General features: G+C 52.3%; 1 protein-coding gene across 2 annotated transcripts; it reads right to left on the minus strand.

Moving 5' to 3' along the window:
• Positions 1-9,303: 9,303 nt before the first annotated feature.
• Positions 9,304-12,006, minus strand: DUSP1 (dual specificity phosphatase 1). Of its 2 annotated transcripts, XM_054642903.2 has the most exons (4): positions 11,454-12,006; positions 11,191-11,339; positions 10,862-11,081; positions 9,304-10,357 (listed from the first exon to the last, which is right to left on the minus strand). In XM_054642903.2, exons 1-4 carry the CDS (start codon positions 11,821-11,823, stop codon positions 9,987-9,989), a joined length of 1,110 nt encoding a protein of 369 aa, XP_054498878.2. In that variant the 5' UTR covers positions 11,824-12,006; the 3' UTR covers positions 9,304-9,986. The 2 variants fall into 2 exon arrangements, with proteins under 2 accessions (XP_054498878.2, XP_054498877.2); XM_054642902.2 differs by having other exon boundaries at positions 11,191-12,006.
• Positions 12,007-13,988: the final 1,982 nt, after the last annotated feature.

Consider the following 13,988-nt stretch of genomic DNA (forward strand, 5'->3'; position numbering starts at 1 on the left):
TTCCGTTTCAGATGCTGCACTGGCAGAACCCACAGCCACGAGGAGCCCAACCCATGGCCCTGCACATCCCTTTCTGCCTGGGGAACAGCTTTTCCTGCAGTGCACAGCCTGCTCCATCTGCTCCAGCACCTGGAGGCAGGAGCAGAGCTGTCCTTTGCTACCCCAGGAATGTCACATCCCCTCTCTAAAGCAGCCTGCAGGGCTGTTTGGGGCCTCTTGGGATCACTACAAGGCTCTTGATTCTTTTCAGGGATTTCTTTAAGCCCTGGTGGACAAATGGCATTCTGCTCCTCCTGAGACCTGGAGTGAGAAACGGGCCCAAAATTGGCCAAAGCACCCAGGGCGTTTATGGCTCTGCATTTAGCATCCTCTTCATCCCTCGAAGCCTCGTTAAATGTTCTGGAATCTCAAACTTGCCCAGCAGCCCATTTCAAACAAATGCAAAGCCCTCCAGCGTCCTCAACAAACCCCAGCTGCAAACCAAGCCCAGGCCTTTGTGATTCCTGGTCCATGAGCAAAGCCCTGGCGAGGAGCACTAGAGAACAGAGCTCTCCCTCTGGACCAGACCTCCAGGGCCACCAGCCCTCCCTGCTTCTTCTCCTGCCTCTCCTCCAGCTGTGCCCAGTTGTTTCTCTCCCTCTCCCTGCCTCCAAACCCATGAGTTTCATCCAAAAAAAAACCAAAAAAAAACCCCTCGCATCCCCCACCCAGGAAGATCATTTTGCACCAGAAATAGAACTCGCTATACTTGGGATGCAGCCCGGCCGCCTTAAAAATAGCAGCTGGCGGTGCCAGGCGGGGCCGTGCCAGCTGCCAGGACAGACGGACAGGGTGCCAGGGGGCATGTCCTCCCCTCGCAAGGCCATAAATGACCATGGTGCTGCCCAGCAAGCCAATTGCCTGGCAGGGACAGCAGGGTGGGCAGCGCCGGCCCGGACCCCTCTCCCTGCCCAGGCTCCGCATTCCTGCGGCTCAGGGAAGGCATTAACAGCAGATAAAAGCACAGAGCAGCCCAAAAGGAGCATCCTGACGTCAGCCATCCCCGAAAGGCTGGAAGGGAAGCTGTAAACAGAGGGACAAAAGGAGCTTTAAACACCCATCCCCACTGGCGCCTGCAGAAAGGAGTTTAAAGGATGGAGAGAAACGAGAGAAAGGTGCTGAAATTTGGGGGCTGGGATGTCCGGGAGGAAAATCTCCTAATGGAGTCGGAAGAAAGACCGAAAGGATTTTTATTTTTTTTTTTTTTTCTCTCCTTGCGAACAGCTTTGTTCCCTTCTGTTCCTCCCCGTCAGAAGGAAAGGGTGGGAGCTATTGTTCGGTGCCGCTGCTCAGCTGGCTCCGCACGGCTCCCGGGCAGCCAGAACAGAAATCCTCGGGCTCAGAGCGTCCTGGTGACGCAACAGAGGCTCCAGCCAAGCTGCAGCAGCCAGGAGATTCAATTTGGGGCAGTTCGGCTGCTCCACTCCCCCTGTGCTGATCTCAGTGAGTGCTACAGATGCATTTGTGCACCTTGGAAAACCCTGAGCGCTCGGGTTCCTCATTCTCAGCGAGGATTAAAGGTGTTCCCAAGGTCATCTAAAGGTGTTTTTAGTGGTCATCTAAAGGTGTTTCTAGTGGTCATCTGCTGCCCTGAGGTGCAAGGTGTGACCCACCCAGGGCTGGGAGAGGGAGAAGTGGCCATCCCAGACATGGTTACAGGGGCATAGAATGGCCTGGGGTGGAAAGGACCTTAAAAATCATCTCATTCCCCCTCCTGCCATGGCAGGGACACCTTCCCCAAGCCCAGGATGCTCAGAGCTCCACCCAACCTGGCCTTGGACACCTCAGGGATGCAGGGGCAGCCCCAGCTGCTCTGGGCACCCTGTGCCAGGGCCTGCCCACCCTCACAGGGAACAATTTCTTCTGTATAACTGAGCTAAATTTCCCCTCCAGGCTGGCACCCAGCCCAGCAGCAGGAGCTCTGCTGTCCCAGCAAAGCCCGAGGCTGCCAGAGCTCCAGGAAGGCCTGGACACCACTCCAGGGATGCCCAGGCTGGGATTTTGGGGCTGTGCAGGTTCAGGAGCTGGGCTGGATGATCCCGTGGGTCCTTTCCAGCTCAGGACATTCAGTGATTGTAAGAATCCATCCTGCACATCAACTACAGGGCAGGGAGATGGGATCTCTGTGATTTGAAGCACCCAGCAAATGCCACATGTGGCAGACACAGCCCGAGGTCACAGCTGATGCTATCGGCAGCTGACACGTGGAGCACTCCGGGCTTTGTTTTAACAACAAAGACCAAGAAAACATCCTGTAATGTAACATTGAAACCAGCACCGACGTGATTGAAATAGAAAGGCCCACCAGCCACAGAGTTGATGCCTCTTGTTTGTATCAGCAGTGCCTCTGGCTAGTGGGAATGAGTGCAGGGTCAAATCACAGAGATCCCATCTCTCTGCCCTGTAGTTTATGTGCAGGATGGATTCTTACAATCACTGAAAATCCTGAGCTGGAAAGGACCCACAGGGATCATCCAGCCCAGCTCCTGAACCTGCACAGCCCCAAAATCCCAGCCTGGGTGTCCAAGCCCTCCTGCATCTCTGGCAGCCTCAGGCTGTGCCCATCCCTGGGGAGCCTGGGCAGTGCCAGCACCTCTGGGGCAGAACCTTTCCCAAAATCCACCCCAACCCTGCCTGGCACAGCCCCAGCAGTTCCCAGGGCCCTGTCCCTGACACAGAGAGAAAACTGGACATGCCTGTGGGACAGCAAACAATTGATGCAATTTTTAAGTTATGACCCAAAAATCCCTGAAATACATCTCTGCCATCATCAAGATTTCACTGCAGAAAACAAGAAAGGACAGAAGTTACCAGTTGGTCTGCAAGAACTACAGAGTATCAGGAGAGACTGTAGAGTTAATGCACATGTGCTGTTTATATCTTTCCTAAATTAGAAAAACCTGCCATTAAAACCACATGGTGCTATGACCCAGCTGCCAATTAACAAAACCTTAACAAGATTTGAAAGAAGAACAAGATACTGATGTGTGAAAAATTTACCATAGATCATACTTTGACAAGAATCTTGAGAATATACTGAAAATAAAACACTTTTTCCCTGTGTGTAGAAGACCTGAAAAAAGCCATCATTAGCCATCTCTACCAGAACTGCTGGAGAACAAAAAAAAAAAACCCTTTCAAATAAAATTAAATTATCACAGAAATTAGAAGTCTAAAAATGACACTGTAGTTTATTATTTGAGCACAGGTGGGAGTTAGATTTGGCTCTGAGACAGACTGTAATTCAAAAAAATACACTGTGTAGTAAAAACCTGTTAATTTGTAGCCAACTGGTTACTGAGTTAGAAGATAACTACGTCATATCAGAGTCCTCTGGGAGTTTATTTTTAAACATGGCCTATAGTTGAGGGATGAGAAGGTATTGATATGAGAGGGGCTGGTGGCACAGAGAACCCTTTGATGAGAAATAAAGCATTTTCCATGGCCCTGGTGCTGGCCCCGACATGGTGTGGACAATGAGGAGGCTGGGATGAAAGGGGCTGATGAAATCACTGATCCCACAGCCTTGACTCACCCATTCTGAGCACCAACCAAACCTGGCTGGGATCTAAAGGGGTCCCTGATGCTTCACCCCCTCCCCTGCACCAAATACATCAATGAGCATCCCCTCCTGTGGGAGCCCAGGACATTCCCCTGACTGCCCTGGGGGACTCCAGACCCTGGCAGGGGCTCAGAGACCTTGGCACGGAGTCAAAACCACCTGTGCCTTCGATTTTAGCCCATGGAAACAATTACCAGCTTTGAGAGAAGAGTTACAAGCCACAAGAGTTTGAGTAAAATGATGGTTGATTTGTCACAGGATGGGAAAGTAGAATTTTGGGGGTTTAGAATGGGGGTTCAAGAGGCAAGATGGAGGAATCTGGGCATGTCCTGTCCTTCTTCTTGTCGTCCATCTTCTGCTGTGATGGTGGCATTTCTGGATTGGTTTAGAGTAGAGACAGACTGTCTAACATAGGTGATAGGTATTGGGAAATTATTGTAAATAAAGCACACATAGTTCTTAATATAAAAAGCCAACAGCACCCCAAGGACAGGGGCTGTGCCACAACCCAACCTGCTGGACAGATCTCATCAGGTCAGAGAAAGAATGGAACAGATAAGAGAAAATAAACAACCTTGAGAAGCAGAACCGAGGAATCTCAACTTCTTCAGTCGCAGGGCTGGGAAAAAGAGACTTTTTAATCCCTCAGGAGCCATTCCAGCAACAGAAAACCTGAGACCCTCCCAAACACCAAATACATCCACAAGCATCCTCTCTGCTGGCTCCCAGAACACCTCCAGCCCCCAGAGCACAGCACCTCAGCCCTGAGCACCCTCCTGGAGCTCAGCCCTGCTGGGAGGAAGCTGGGAGCTGCCCACAGTGTCTGATCTGATGAAATTACTGTTCCCACAGCCTTGACTCACCCATTCTGAGCACCAACCAAACCTGGCTGGGATCTAATGGGGTCCCTGATGGCCTGGGTGCTTCACCCCCTCCCATACATCCACGAACATCCCCTCCCAAACACCAAATACATCCACGAGCATCATCTCTGCTGGCTCCCACAACACCTCCAGCCCCCAGAGCACAGCACCTCAGCCCTGAGCACCCTCCTGGAGCTCAGCCCTGCCAGGAGGGAGCTGGGAGCTGCCCACAGTGTCGGATCTCTGATCTCACCCCTTCCCCTGTGTGCCTGGCTGATGAAATTACTGTTCCTACAGCCCTGACTCACCCATTCTGAGCACCAACCAAGCCTGGCTGGGATCTAACAGGGTCCCTGATGGCCTGGGTGCTTCACCCCCTCCCATACATCCACGAGCATCCCCTCCCATACATCAAATACACCCAGAGCATCCCTTCCCATAGGCCAAGTACACCCACGAGCACCCTCTCTGCTGGCTCCCAGAACACCTCCAGCCCCCAGAGCACAGCACCTCAGCCCTGAGCACCCTCCTGGAGCTCAGCCCTGCCGGGAGGGAGCTGGGAGCTGCCCACGGTGTCGGATCTCTGATCTCACCCCCTCCCCTGCGTGCCAGGGCTGCGAGGGGAAGCCCAGGGCAAGTCAGCAGGAAACGCATGCAAATGCTGCAGCTTGAGAAGCTCACTCAGGAAAGCCCCAGCACAGCCTCAGCCACCCTCAGCCCCTTCTGGAGGGCCAGCACAGCCAGCCTGGCACTGCCAGGAGGGACAGCAGCCACACAGGGCAGCTACAGAACCCTGGGAGTGAAAACTCCCATGGAAAGGGGGGGAAAAAAAAATCAACCCCATACCTGGAGGACAGGCTGCTCACATCATATAAAGGCAAAAAAATGATGCTGATTTCTGCCCTGGTTTTGCCTGTTTTTCTTGCCAACTTGCTCTGTGCCAGACCGACAGCATCAGGTCCAGGTAGGACCTTGGCACTGCTCTCCAGACAGGCACAGGTTTGTACAACTGCACTGCCCAAGTGGGAAACAGCTCCCAAAACCAGGAATTCTCCACCCAGCCCAGCAGCAGAGCAATTCAGCTGCTTCCCCTTGGGTACCTGGGCTCATCTCTTGGAGGTTGCGCTCAGGGCCACAGCCTCAGGCAGCTTAAAGTCCTCACAGCAACGTCAGAAAATTTTACTCTCCCCAGTCTCTCCTTTAATACCTTGGTCCCATTTAGCCTCTCACACCTTTGAGGGGTGCTAACAGGACCGGCCTGGGCTGTGCCCCTCCTGGATTGCCATCAGCTGTGGCCTCTGGCTCTGCCCTGCAGTAAACAGAGGGTGTGAGGAGCCACACATAGCACCAATCTCATTCATTTGTTCTGTCAGCACCAATGGATTTGAGCCTGTGTTTTAACTGTTTTCCCAAGCTCCCACCAGCCTTGGATGGGAGCAGATTTGGGGAAGCCAAAGCCCTGGGCAGGGTCTCCCTGGGCACTGAGAGTCTGTCACAGCCACTGCTGCTGGCCCAGCAAAAGGAAGAGGTTTAGATGGGCTTTGAGGTGTTGTGATTTCTCACCACACTGTGACAGTCACACACCACGACCTTTCCTCCTTCCCCATCCCACTGTGCCTGTGGAGCTGGGGAATGGGCTGCACTTAAACATCACCTCCAAAGAGCTCTCAGTGCCCTTTCTGCTACCCTGGAGCCAGGCAGAGGAAAAAACCCAGGTGATAACCAGGCCAGTAAGATTTGCCTGCATGTGATCTGGTTGTAATGTTCTTTTTTTCAATGCAATGGCATCACACATCCTTGTGGCCCTGCGAGTCTGATCCTGGGGTGACTAATCCAGGATAGTCCCTAAGCCTGAGTACACCCTGCACCTCTCCAGTGCTGATGACAACAGGCAGAAGCTTTGAGACGAGGGAATTACCCAAGACACATCTAATCTGGAGCTCTGGCTCTGTGTGCCATGTGATAGCAGGGTAGGCTGTGTCCCCTGAGTGTTGCATCTTGCTGGGGGGAGCACACAGGGCCCCTGTGCTGTGTCCCCATGTGGGCTGGCCAGGGACACCCCTGGGCCGTGGGGACACATCTGTGGCTGCTGTGCTAAGTGCTGCCATGACTTGTGTTCAACTTGGGGTGTTTTGGTGGCGCTTTGGGGACACGAAGGGCTCGAAGTGTGTCCCCATGGCTGCTCTGCAGGGCACAATGGCCATTGTTTGCCTTCGGGGCGGGTGAGCAGCCTCTGGCTTGGGAGGAACAAAGCCCCGAGCCAGTTCCTGCAAACACAAACCATGCCTTTTTATCACTTCATGACAAATTGGTTTGTCAGCAGCAGGAAGTGATGTTACTGCCGTCCTCAGCCAGGGGAAACTCCTCGTGGTTTCCATGGGGATGTATTGCAACCGGAGAGATACAGATTTATACAAACTGAAAGCTCCACACACGCCTGCTGTGAGCCAGGATGGGGGATTGGATACCACGGGATGGTCTCAGCTGAGTCCTGCTAGCACAGGGGGACAGCCAGCTCACGTTGGAGGCAGAGAAATGGGAATTTAAAGCCCTAAACCGGGGTGAACTGTGTGCCTTAATATTCCAACCAAGCAAAGCAGCAGAGCTGGGAGAATAAATAAGGGGTGGGAAGCAAAGATTCTTTCACAAAGTTCAGCCTGGCTGTGCCTTGGTGGCATCCTCCCCCTCTGGCCCTCGTCCTGCTCCTTCCCCATCCCTCCCAGCAAACCCCCAGCTGATCCCAAGGTGACACCTGCCCAAAGTCTCACCCTGATCTCCCTCCCCCTCGCCACGGGAGCCGTTTGGGATCTGGGTGCGATCCCATCCACTCAAACCCCACAGGAGTCTGAGACTGGGCAGCGTCAGAGTCGGATTACAGGGGACAGCAGAAGGATCCCGATAAAGCCCTGGGAAAGGGCATCGGGTGTCAGGGCTGGAGGTGCTGCTGGCGGCTGGCAGGGACTGCAGCCCTGCTGGGGCTCTCAGCAGCCTTTGTGCTGAAGCAGCTCTCTTTTGCACCCCTCTGTCAGGTGCCTGCTTCGGTTCTAAAAGCTGATCTGCTGCCAGGTAATGAGTTTTATTGTTCCAAGAAACACATAAACAAGCTCCCGCGGCTGTCAGGGAGCGGATTTCTGTTTGAATTGCGATTAACAGGCAGGATTTTTTTTTTATCAGTTGCATGGCCAGGGCTGCCAAGGTTGTATTTTTCCACTGAACGAGCTCTGCTTTGCTTTGAAGGTGAAAGTTTGTTCCACCCTTTACTGCAGGTGTAAAAAGGCTCACGTATTCAGAGACAGCCTTGCATATTTAACCAGGACAGCAATGGCAGGTTCGAGGTGCCAAGGGATTTTCCATGGACAAAGGGGTTTTGCAGGATTTGCAGCACGGGGCAGGTTTCGGGGAGGACATTCACTTTGAGGTTCGGGTACACTTCAGGAAAATGTGAGTTTCTAACTCCACTTCTCAGTGCCCAGGGATGTCTCCTCTTTTAGCTGCTCCATTTTTCCCCTCCCTCGGTGTCGGGTTGAAAGCCGGTGAGGGCTGACGAGCGGTGCTGACGACAGAGCAGCTTTGGAGGGGCAGCTCACATGGAAGAGCTTCAGAGGCACCGGTGCCTCATCCCATCCTCCAAGGGCACCTTCTCCCAGGAGAGCAGGCCTGGATTTTAGCACCATTAACACCCCAGGTAACTTGCAGGACAGCAGCAGGAGTTTGGGGTGCTCTGCTCATCTTGCTGTGTGACAAGAGCACAGTTGCTTTATGCTCACAAAAACATTCCCCTGTACATCAAGATCACAGCTGCTTAAATTCCTTGATTTTACACTCACAACCTGGTGTGTGCCCCAGTAAAACCATTTTTGATGGGGCAAAAGTTGGATTTAATCTTTGAATATCAGACATGCAGGAACTGCTGGCTCCCTTCTGGAGCGAGTATGGGAAACCCAGAACCCTGCTGCTCCCTCAGCATCCCTCTCCCTGTTACCAGCATTACCCTGCCTAGGAAATCAAGCTTCCAGCTGCATCCCACAGCTTCCCTGGGAAGGGGATGTCACAGCAGAGATGCCCATGAGAGGTGCAGATGTGGCCCAGGAACCCTTTGCTGCCCATCATCCTGCCCCTGCCCAGAGATGCTGCTGGAGCTCCCCAGCCTGGCTTTGGCTGTGCTACACCAACTCTCCTCATTGCCTCAACAGAAACACCAGATCCAAGTGACTCTAGTGATAATCTCCAGCAGGAAAGAATTTATTTGGGTCTGGGTAATAAAATGGGTGAGTTACCTGATCCCTTGTCATGCCTTGATTTGTTTACAGAGACAGCCCAGCCAGCCAAATACCTCACTCCAGGCATCAGGGGCAATTTGAGTTGCAAAAAGGAGTTAAGGAGGTGGGACAGAAAAAGAAAAACACTCTGTGAGTTTGTGCCAAGCCTTAGAGATCTGTTACTAACAGGTTAATTTTTAGACTTAACCTTTCAAGCATTAGAAGTAAACAAGGAATAAGGAAGCCTATTCCTCCTTCTTAGGAGAAGGACTATTTTGAAGTCAGTGTAGCCCAGTGCCCAAGTCTCAGCTGGTTCTGTTACAGCCATCGGGGCAGTCAAATCCACTCCCAGCTGAGAAGCCAGCCTTGGCTCCCTGCCACTGCACACAATTACATGGGGACAAAGAAAAGCTCAGGTTAAGAACCTGCAGTAGTTTCTAGTCAATTATGGTGCTTAAACCCATTTTTCTCAGTCAAGACCAGAGGCCAGAAGAGTTGAAAATTACAGCTCTTCCCCCCGGAGCTTCACGTGAGTTTTGGGACTGTGAAATGCAGTATTTTAAAGAATATATAATCCAGATGAATAGAAATATCATAATTTATTCCGTTTGGTATAAAAAAAGTTATAATCATGTAACAAAACTATGTCTTCATAAGAAGAAATATATTATTTCACATCATAAATAAATCAGCAAACATACAACCCTTGGCAACTCAAAAAAAAAAGCACTCGCCTGGTGCTTTCATGTCAGTGCTTGGGAAACAAGAAGAGCTGACAGATACACACACACAGGATAATTGTACCAAAAAATACTGAGGTATTTGGTTTCTCTAGAACTGAAACTTTACGTTTGTGAAGGCAAAAAAAAAAAAGAACAAAAACCCAACAACAATGCACTAATGTAAAAATAAATAAATAGGACTGTCATATAAAAGGGGACAGCATCAGTGTTGCTCAAAGTGTCCAGGAATGGGAATACTGGTGAGCATGCTACTAAACATGGAGCAGGCTTGGGACAGACAGAAGACAAGGAGGGACAGCTCAGGAAGAGCCAATGTCCTTTGATCTCTGTGCAGACATCCAGACATTTGCTTGAGAAGTCAGAAACACCTGGTTTCTCTGGCACTGGGCGAGCTCCTCTCCATGGACACCGTTCTGGGATGCACCAACAGCTCCCCACAAAACACAAGTGACACTGTCCCTGTCCTTATTGCACTTGAGACAGCAAGTCTGAGTCCTGGCCACGTTCTTCACCTGCTTTTTCAGCAGCTTGGGGAAGTAGTGATGGGGCTCTGAAGGTAGTTGAGAGCACTGGAGGTGGTGTGGACCGGGATGGAGACGGGGAAGTTGAAGACGGTGGTGGTGGATGCCCCTCTGTCCAGCACTGACATCGCGGGGCTCCCGGCCTCTGCTGAGCAGTTGGGGGCCAGGACCTGCGACTCGAACTGAAGCAGCTGCCCCATGAAGCTGAAATTTGGGGAGATGATGCTTCTCCTCTGCTTGACAAACTCGAAGGCTTCATCCAGTTTGACTCTGTTGGTCCTCATGAGATAAGCAAGGCAGATGGTGGCTGAGCGGGAAATGCCAGCCTGGCAGTGCACAAAGACCCTTCCTCCCTCGCTCTTCACCGAGTCTGAAAGAATCAAAGCACACAGTTAGCAAACAAGTCTCGCTGCTTCCAGAGGTGGGAAAAGCACAGGCTGCTGTTTTACATTTCTTTAATCCATCCCTTCCTTAGCCTAATAGGTACACCCGGAGCTTTCGAGACAAAGGGAGTCTTTGTCCCGAGGAAAGCAGCTATTTTCACTCTGGGCTCCAATTCCAATTATACTAATAGCTCCTCCAGGTCACTTTAGCAGTCTTGCAAGATTACTTTAATACTGATCCGCTTAAATTCACTCTTTTCTGCAAGACCAGCGCCTCTTGAATCAAGATTTTAAACAGCTTTCAGAAGCTAAGATTATGCCTGTGAATAGAATTAAACTAATGGAAATGTTCCCCGAGTTTATCTTCCCAGTGGAATGTTATCCCCCAATCTCAAGCGGAGGTTTTATCGCGGAAAACAAAAGTGCCAAAAATCACTTCCCAGGGGACATTAACGCAGAAAAAGCGCGGATTGCAAAAAGAGCTCATTTACCGATGAAATCGATCGCCTCGTTGAACCAGGAGCTGATATCCGCCTTGTGGTTGTCCTCCACGGGGATACTTTTATACTGGTAGTGCCCCTCGAAGTGGTTGGGGCAGTTGGCCGAGACATTGATCAGCGCCGTGATCCCCAAAGCGTCCAGCATGTCCTTGCGGGAGGCGTGATAGGCGCTTCCCAAGTACAGGAACGGCAGGATTTCCACGGGCCCGCCCTGCGAACAGAGGAACAGCCGCGCTCAGCCCCGGCCGGCGCTCGGCGGCAGCGCCCGCTGCGCTCCGCTCCCGTCCCGGCTCCCTCCGCTCGCTCCCCCCGGCGCTCACCTGGTCGTAGAGCGGGGTCCCGCAGGAGCTGCAGCCCGAGTCGGCGCTGCCGGGCGCGGGGCTGGCGCTCAGGGGCAGGCTGAGCCCGGCGGGGGCGGCCGGCTTGGTGCAGAGCTCGGAGCAGGCGGACGCGAAGGCTTCGTAACCTCCTGCGGGAGCAGAGCGGGGAGAGGGGCGCGGGGTGAGCGCCGCACGGCCGGGGGCAGAGCGGGGCCGCCCGGCCCGGCCCTCCCGTCCCCTCCGGCGCCCGCGGCGCCACTCACCCTTGAGGAAGCAGATGCGGGCGCCGCGGGCCTCCCTGCAGAGGGTGCCGAGCGCCAGCAGCATGGTGCTGTCGCGCTTGGGCACGTCCAGGTCGGCGCTGCGCTCGTCCAGCAGCACCACGGTGTGGAAGAGCCCCTGGCGCAGGCGGACGCGGAGCTCCTCGTTGGGCACGACGTGCTCCAGAGCCAGGGCGCCCTTGGCGCGGCGCCGCACGATGGTGCTGAGGCGGACATTGCAGGAGCCGCGGATGTGCGCGGCGTTGAAGGAGAAGAAGGAGCGGCAGTCGAGGACGAGGCACTGCGCGCCGCGCTCCTGCAGCAGCGCCCGCAGCGCCTCGCACTCCAGCGCGCACACCCGCAGGTTCACCATGGCCGGGCGGGATGGAGGGATGGATGGAGGGATTGTTGGGTGGATGGGCAGGGCGATGTGGCGGAGGTGCCGCTGTCCCCGCGTGTCCCGGTCGCGCTCGGCCGCTCGCGCGCTTATATTGGGGCCGCGCCGGCGGGAGCGGCGTTTTCTCAATGGGGCCGCGTCACGTGGTGCGGTGGAGGGGCGGGGCGTACCGCCTGCATGGGTGACGTCACCCTGGCCGCGCGCCAGCGCGGGCGCGCCCGGCCCCGCCGGTGTGACGTCATCCTTCGCGGGGCGGCCGGGAGCGCGCGGGCGCGGGGGCGCGCACAGGGGTGTGTGAACCCCATGGTACACCTGTACACACCTGTGCACACCTGTACACACCTGTACACACCTGAACACACCTGAACACGCGTGTGCACACACGGCCGTACTACACACATCCCCCCGGTATAAATAGATATAAAATATATTAAAATATATATGTAAATATATAAAAATAAATATATCAGAATGTAAAAATTTATAAAGATATAAAATAAAAATATACAGAAATATAATATATATTAATACATGTATATATGCATGTATATAAACATATAAAATATATAAATATACAGAAATATATATAAAATATATATGTATATATCTTGATATCTATAATATATATTAATATAAAATTAAAATATACAGAAATATATAGGAATATATAAGTATATATATACACATATACATATATATACATTCACATAGATATATGTACTTTTATATATACATGTATGTATGTATGTATAGTTGGTATAGGTGTGTGTATGTATATGTGCCTATGTCTACGTATCTATGTGAATATGTATGCCTATATATTTATAAATATGTGTATATATCTCTGTATATTTATAAATATGTACATATATACACCTGTGTGCATGTGTAGGTGTGTATATGTATCTGTATGGGGATATATATATATATATATAAAAATAACAGAGGAGAGGGGGATTCTGCTGCAGCACTAGCTGCTCCCTCCTTTCCCACAGAATTCAAGGCAAGCAGCAGCAGCAGCAGCGTTGGGATGTCGAGCTTTGGATGAGGGTGTGATTATTCTCCTAAAATATATCTATAAAGGCATACACATCCATATATTTGTATTCATGCATAGGCATAGCTACATGTACAGACAAACCCACACATAAATATATATGTGTACACATATATTTGTGTATATATTCATAATGTAAACACATATTTGAGAGTTCCCAGCATGTTTCATGGATATGGAAAAAAGCCCCACAGCAGACCCTTGAAAAGTTCATTTTCCCCCACTGAGAGCCTCCCCAGGGGTGGGGGCTGCCCAGTAACCGGCAGGACACTGGTGGGAGCTCTCTTTCTCTTTCCCCCTCTTTGGTGCATCAGCACTTCCCAAAAGTTTTCTTTTTTTTCCCCGTGGGTGACTGGCTGCCACTGAGCCACTCGGGTGTTTCTTACTCAGGGCTTCCAGTCAGCACTGCTGCCACTTCCCCTGCTGCTCTGGGTGTCCCCTCTGGGTGTCCCCTCCATGTTCCCCTCCATGATCCCCTCCGGGTGTCCCCAGCCCTCTCTGCCCATCACCCCATCCCACCCCAGCCCTTTCCCCCTGCTATTCCTCTTCCCCTGCTCTGCCCAGCTGCTCCTTCCTCACCCCACTCTGCAGTTCTGTGTTTTCACTTCCCCCTCCAGCTGCTGCTTTTGGAGGAGACCTCTGCACCCACCCAGGGCTCCTCTCCCTCTCCTGCCCCACCAGGCTCCCACCCATCCCTCCTCACATTTTCTGTCTCCCCCAAAGTGCCCCAGGCTTTCACCACTTCTGTGTCCAGCTGAGATCTCCAGGGTTTTCCAGGATCCCAAAGGGGTCCAGGAGGAGGTGGATGGACAAGGGCAGGGGTGGGTGAGTGCCAGCTCTGGCTCACCCACAGGATTGTCTCTGCTCTGCTGAGCACTGGCTTTTCCTGCCAGAACTGCAGCCTCAAAGTGAATCTGTTATTTCAACACGTTCCTTTAAAATAAACACAGGATTGCACTTTTCATTCCATTTATTTATTGTTGTTCTTTCAGCAGCGGGCTGGAAGCAGATTGTGGGATGAACACTCACACACTTGGGTGCTGGGAAATGACTCCTCTCCATCACACCAGCCCCCATTGTCCCA

Source organism: Agelaius phoeniceus, chromosome 15 (assembly GCF_051311805.1).
Source record: "Agelaius phoeniceus isolate bAgePho1 chromosome 15, bAgePho1.hap1, whole genome shotgun sequence".
In the NCBI taxonomy this organism is placed as follows: Eukaryota; Metazoa; Chordata; class Aves; order Passeriformes; family Icteridae; genus Agelaius; species Agelaius phoeniceus.